The 6,865-nt window shown below is 61.5% G+C and overlaps 1 protein-coding gene across 1 annotated transcript; it reads left to right on the top strand.

The window, feature by feature from the left end:
• The first annotated feature begins 1,917 nt into the window (after positions 1-1,917).
• LOC111257706 lies at positions 1,918-3,876 on the top strand. The gene is made up of 4 exons (XM_022827747.1): positions 1,918-2,126; positions 2,211-2,700; positions 2,887-3,135; positions 3,844-3,876. Exons 1-4 carry the CDS (start codon positions 1,918-1,920, stop codon positions 3,874-3,876), a joined length of 981 nt encoding a protein of 326 aa, XP_022683482.1.
• The last annotated feature ends 2,989 nt before the right edge of the window (positions 3,877-6,865 follow it).

The following is a 6,865-nucleotide window of genomic DNA, read 5'->3' as shown; positions in this document are numbered from 1 at the left end:
CAGAAGGCATATGAGTGTGACGTAGAGTGCTGCGAATACGCCGCGGCCATCACCGTCTCGAGCGGCTCGGCGGTCCAGCTTGCGGAGGCCACCGAGGACCGGCCCGACTCCAAGCAGCCGAGCATCTCCTTCAAGCCCACCGAAGGTATCAAGGAAGTCCCCCTCGATCCCGGCTGTTCCAACAGAGGGGTTGTGCAGATCAGCGCGGCCCTATCCCCCAAATAGGAAGGCGCGCTCGTCGACTTCCTCCGCGCGAACAGCGACGTCTTCGCGTGGAAGCCCTCGGACATGCCTGGCATCCCGAGAGAAGTCGCCGAGCATTCCTTGAACATCAGGGCCGGCTCCAAGCCAGTGAAGCAAGGATTGCGCCGTTTCGACGAGGAAAGGCGCAAGGCCATTGGCGAAGAGCTCCAGAAACTTCTGGCGGCCGGGTTCATCAAGGAAGTGCGCCACCCCGAGTGGCTGGCCAATCCTGTCCTTGTACCAAAAAAGAACGGGAAATGGAGGATGTGTGTCGATTATACCGGTCTCAACAAGGCATGTCCAAAGGACCTGTTTCCTTTGCCACGCATAGATCAAATAGTCGACTCGACTGCCGGGTGCGAGACCCTCAGCTTCCTCGATGCATATTCCAGCTACCATCAGATCGCGATGAAAGAGGCCGACCAACTCGCTACCTCCTTCATCACCCCCTTTGGCCCCTACTGCTACGTTAAGATGTCGTTCGGCCTCAAAAACGCGGGGGCTACCTTCCAGCGATGCATGCTGAAGTGCTTCGGAGATCTCATCGGGCGGACCGTTGAGGCCTACGTTGACGACATCGTGGTTAAATCCAGGAGGGGTGACCAGCTCGTTCCCGACCTGGAGCTAGCCTTCGAAAGGCTGAGGGATACGCGTATAAAGCTCAATCCTGAGAAATGTGTGTTCGGAGTGCCAAGGGGCATGCTATTAGGATTCATCGTCTCCATGCGCGGCATCGAGGCAAACCCGGAGAAGATAGCGGCCATCAGCAACATAGGGCCAATCCGAAACATAAAGGGGGTGCAACGCATTATGGGATCCTTAGCAGCTCTAAGTCGCTTCATCTCGCGCCTCGGCGAGCGAGGTCTTCCCCTCTATCGGCTCCTGAAGAAGTCTGACCGCTTCGAATGGACCAGCGAGGCCCAGGAGGCACTTGGCCGACTCAAGGACCTCCTAACGAAGGCCCCAATTCTAGTCCCGCCCACCGACAGCGAGACCCTCCTGCTCTACGTCGCGGCAACCACCCAGGTGATTAGCACGGCCCTGGTGGTGGAACGGGAAGAAGAGGGACACGCCCTCAAAGTGCAACGCCCAGTGTACTTCGTTAGCGAGGTCTTGTCCGAATCCAAGACGCGTTATCCACAGATCCATAAGCTCATCTACGCCATCCTTATCATGAAGAGGAAGCTGCATCATTACTTCACCTCCCACCCGGTAACGGTTGTTTCATCATTCCCTTTAGGTGAAGTAATCCGGAACCCAAATGCTACGGGGAGAATCGCGAAGTGGGCGCTTGAGCTTATGGACCAGGGTATAACCTACGTCCCCCGCACCGCCATCAAGTCCCAGGCACTTGCCGACTTCGTGGCCGAATGGACGGAGGTTCAAACCCCATCGGCGCCAGAGAAGCAGGAGTACTGGACGATGTACTTCGACGGGTCACTGATGAGGGCCCGCGCCGGAGCAGGCCTCGTCTTCGTCTCTCCATTGGGCGTGTGCATCAGGTACATGATCCGCCTCCATTTCCCTGCATCCAATAATGTCGCCGAGTACGAAGCCCTACTCAACGGGCTCCGCATCGCCATCGAGCTGGGTATCCGCCGGCTGGACGTCCGGGGCGATTCCCAGTTGGTCGTCGAACAAGTCATGAAGGAGTGGAGCTGCCACGACCCCAAAATGGCAGCCTACTGCAACGAAGTCCGTAAGCTCGAGGACAAGTTCGACGGGTTAGAGCTCAACCACGTCGCAAGGCGCTTCAACGAAGCCGCTGACGAGCTGGCGAAGGCGGCGTCCGGCCGAATGCCCGTCCCCGACGGCGTTTTCGTTAGCGACCAGTTGAAGCCTTCAATCCGTTATTCGGAACCAGCAGGGGTCGGTGAAGCACCCCCAGCCCTGGGATCGGGACCCGAGCCAAGGGAGGTCGGCAACGTGCCACCTGTCCCGGACCCAAGCGCCGCTGCTTCGCCCGACTCGGCCCCGGGAGCCGATCCATCCGACCCCGTGGTCATGGAAATCACGGCAGACCCCGTGGTGGGGGCCGACCCCCCGATCAACTGGAGAGCCCCGTACCTCGACTACCTTGTCCACGACACGCTCCCGGCAGACAAAACAGAGGCCCGCAGGATCGCGCGCCGCGCCAAATCCTTCACCATCATCGACCAGGAGCTCTACAAGAAAAGTCACACTAGGATCCTCCAACGCTGCATCCCGATCAAGCAGGGAAAGGCACTGATCCAGGATATCCACGCCGGGGCTTGTGGTCACCACGCCGGGCCAAGGACCCTCGTGGGCAACGCCTTCCGACAAGGTTTTTACTGGCCAACCGCGGTCGCGGATGCTACCCAGGTAGTCCGCATCTGTGAAGGATGCCAGTTCTTTGCCCGCCAAACTCACCTGCCCGCGCAGGCGTTGCAAACCATCCCCATCACGTGGCCGTTCACGGTTTGGGGGCTGGATCTCGTCGGACCCTTCAAAAAGGCGCCCGGGGGCTTCACCCATCCGCTCGTCACCATCGACAAGTTCTCCAAATGGATCGAAGCAAGACCAGTGGCGCAAATCAGGTCTGAGCAGGCGGTACAGTTCTTCACCGACCTCATCCACCGCTTCGGGATCCCAAATTCCATCATCACCGACAACGGCACGTAGTTCACCGGGAAGAGATTCCTCCAATTCTGCGACGACCACCACATCCGAGTGGATTGGGCGGCAGTGGCGCACCCCCGCACGAACGGGCAAGTCGAGCGAGCCAACGGCATGATACTCCAGGGTCTCAAGCCACGGATCTTCGACCGCCTTAAAAAGTTTGGCGGACGGTGGGTTGCGGAGCTTCCCGCAGTCCTCTGGAGCTTGAGGACGACCCCCAGCTGGGCGATGGGGTTCACCCCGTTCTTCATGGTCTACGGGTCAGAGGCCATTTTGCCCACCGACCTAGAGTACGGGTCGCCGAGGGTCAAGGCATACGACGAACAGGGAAACCAGGCATCACTCGAGGACGCACAAGATCAGCTCGACGAGGCGCGAGACGTAGCCCTACTACACTCGGCTAAATACCAGCAGGCCCTACGTCGTTACCACAGCCGCAAGATACAAGGCCGCGCCTTCAACGTCGGTGATTTAGTGCTCCGCCTCATCCAGGACAACAGGGGTCGGCACAAGTTGACTCCCCCATGGGAAGGCCCGTTCATCATCGTGCAAGTACTACGGCCAGGCACCTACAAACTGGCAACTCCCGACGGGCAGGTCTTCAGCAACGCCTGGAACATAGAACAGCTAAGGCGCTTCTACCCATAGCTCTTATTTCCAAGTTCTGCATAAGCTTGCCTTCAATTCCATTTTTTTCCTTTAAAGCTCAGGGGCATCCGACCCTGGCCTCGTTCCAGGGCCGCATACCCCTCGGGGGCTACCAGTTTTGTTCTTCTGTGAAAAAAGAAACCCCGAGCCGCCTCGGTTCAGGCTTTTTCCTTTAAGCTCAGAGGTATCCGACCCTGGCCTTGCACCAGGACCGCATACCCCTCGGGGGCTATCAGGGGTCCCGACCCCAGCCGCTTGGCGCCATCTAAAAGAAACGTTTTTTCTTTTTCAAACCGAACACTCCCTTTCTAGACCTTTGGGCGCAAAAAAGAAAAGGATGCGTGAGCGGTGCTCAGGCAAGTTTGATCGGACTGCGAAAAAACCTACGCCCCAGCGGCTACAGCACCTTCGCTCATCAAAACTTACTGACGCACCCGGCGACGCATTCTAAGCTTTCGAGCTCAAAGGAACAGCAAAGGGGATCGGGATTTTTTCACGCAACAAAAGTCATAGAACAGGCCTATATGGCCAACGCAAAATGAGTTCAAAGACTGACATATTTACAACTTTTTGGGCACAAGCCCGGTACAGCTAACTTGATGAGGGGTCGGCAGGAGTGACGGCTTCATCTTCCAGGAGCTTCACGAGGGCCTCCGCCGGCGTGGTCACCCCTGCGTTGATCCCGTCCAGCTCAGCTTCGGTGTAACCGGCGGCGTACCCTTCACTCATCCTGGCAAAATTGATGCCGGAATAATGGGAGCTGAAGACCCCGAAGGCTCGCCGCACGCCAAGGTGAAGCGCGTCCATGGCGATCTCGCGGCGCCGACGACGTACCCCATGGACACGAGCCGGCAGAGAGCTCGACCCCTCCTCCGGAGCTACGCCAAAGTCGTCGCAGACGACGCGGACCGCATCTCGCAGGGCGCCATGCTCGTCGCGCTCCGCGTCAAGCAGACCCTGCAACTTGGCGATCTCACCTGCAGAAACCATCCAGAAAAGCCAACCAAGTTAGAGAACAAAACACGAACAACACAGGAACGCGGGAACAGAAAAAACCTCACTGTCGGCCTAGGCCTTCAACTCACGCTCCCGGTCGGCCCCTCGGGACACGGCGGACTGAAGTCCCTGCACTTGCGAGCGAAGGTGACCGGTCTCCGCGCTGAGGGCTTCACGCTCCCCCCTCAGCTGTGCAAGCTCCTCGGCATCACGGCGGGCCCTCTCAGCAGTAGCTTGAAGCTCCTCGGCATCGCGGCGAGCCTTTTCAGCGACGGCCTGGAACTCCTCGAGGTCGAGGCGGGCCTTCTCCGTGACGGCTTGGAGCCTGGCCTCCGCACGCCGCGCCTCCTCCAACGCCGCCCGCTCACGCCCTTGCAAGTCGCGAATGACCCCCTAGGCAGCGTTGAGTTGCAGGGACATGTCCCTGGTGTGCTCCCTTTCGGTATTGAAGCGATCCCAGAGACCCTGCTACCGCCGGAGGAAATCAGATTTCCCCCGACTGCCCTCTTGGAGAGCCTGCAAAGCAACACGTCGACTAAGGCAAAAAGCAAAAGGGAGGTACTGACCATCAACAGTAGGAGCAACATACCTGGCTACCAGGGAGGACGGTGTTGCCCAAAACCCCCAACGCTGAAGACAGAGCCGCCTGGACGTGGGCGATGCCGCCCTGCACCGACTGCCACTTTTACCACTCGGCGGCGTCGTCCAGCGCGAAGAGATGCCTCGGCGGGTCATCGCGGGATGACCAGCGAAGGACGGACCCTCTCCACGCCCTGGGAACGGAGGAAGCCGAGGCCGAGGCAGGCGCTGACCCTGACGCTGCCGTCGAGGTCAGCACCATGGCACTAGAAGCCGCCGGGTCTACCGACGGCCCCGGCACCTGCACGCTCGTCGCCGCCGAAGCCGTCAGCGGTATCCCAGTGGGCACCCCCGCCTCTGCCACCGGAGCCACTCCCACGGGGGTGATCGATGCGGAGGTCCCTGCCTCCGTCACCACTGCCTCCGCCGCCGCCGCACCTCCGGGAGCAGGCGTTCCCTCCGCCTCTAATCCCGCCATGGCTGCGGGGGCATCTGCCCTACCTCCCGTCGCCGCCGTCCCCTCCGCCTCGTCGGCGTCGAGGTCGATCACCTCCCCGACCTGAGAACCTGGGAGGATCGCGCCCTGAGCTGAAGGGGCAACCAGGGGAACCGAAGGCGGAGTGGAGTCCGCTCCCCCTCCCGCGGCTGACACCGCCGTCGCTCCGCCAGCCGCCACCACAGGGGCCACCTCCGCGGGGGGATCCGCGGCCGCACCAGGGACCCCGCCGCTTGCCGCGGGCGGGGCCGCAGCCCGCCCCCCGGAGGAGGTCGACAGCCGCAGCGCCTTCTTGGGCGCCAACTGCAGGGTGAGGCCACGGGGAGTAGTGCTGCACATCAACGGACAGGTGTCAGCAGAAACAAACGAAAGAAGAGGAGAGGAACGACACGCAAGGAGGGCCAACTTACGTCCTCGAAGCACAAGGGCAGCGCGCGCGCTTCGACTCGGAGCCTGACGCCGACCCCGGGGCATCCGGCAGCGGCCGCTTGTCGCCGCTTTGCTGCTCTCCGGTAGCAGGCACGGCGGTGGAGGCAGGCTCCGCGGACCTCCGAGGAGCGCCCTGTGCGGACTCCTGGGGAGCGCCCCGCGCCGGCTCCACAGCTGCGGCGGGAGTAGGCTCCGAAGAACCCAGGGGGGCACCCCTTGCCGACCCCTGGGGAGCGTCTCGCGCCCGCCCCTGGGGGACGCCCTGCGCCGAGCCCCAGGGGGCGTCCCGCACCCGCTCCTGGGGGATGCCCTGCGCCGACCCCTGGGGGCGTCCCGCACCTGCTCCTGGAGGACGTCCTGCGCCGACCCCGGGGGGGCGGCCCGCGCCAACTCCTAGGGCACGCGCTGTGCTGGCCCCTGAGGCACAGTCCCAGGGCCTGGTGGAGCCGAAGCCCGGGTGGGTGCCTCCCCCGCTTCACCTCCCGCGGCCGTCCGCGGGGGCGCCTCACGAATCACGAGGGCCCCCGCTCGGGGGGGGGGGGGGGAGCTCCTCCCCCTCATCACCTTCCTTGTATGTTTTCTTTTCGATTTGTAACACCAACTAGGACTAATGGTATCACCACAACTGCCCCCTCCGCCGCCCCTGGAACTCCTTGGAGGTCTTTTTATGATTCCAAATCATTTTCCTGCCCTTGCTGTCCTTCCGCGCCTCGCGTGGGAAACTATTGCAAGTTCTCCTATACGTGTCTTTACCGGACGGTGCAAGGGATTCCTGGGACCGAGATAGGGAGGCCAGCTAACAAAAAAAAGCTCCTGGTTTAAGCCGAAATACGG

Source organism: Setaria italica, chromosome VI (genome assembly GCF_000263155.2).
Source record: "Setaria italica strain Yugu1 chromosome VI, Setaria_italica_v2.0, whole genome shotgun sequence".
NCBI classification, from domain to species: domain Eukaryota; kingdom Viridiplantae; phylum Streptophyta; class Magnoliopsida; order Poales; family Poaceae; genus Setaria; species Setaria italica.
This window is presented reverse-complemented; position numbering and strand designations above follow the sequence as displayed.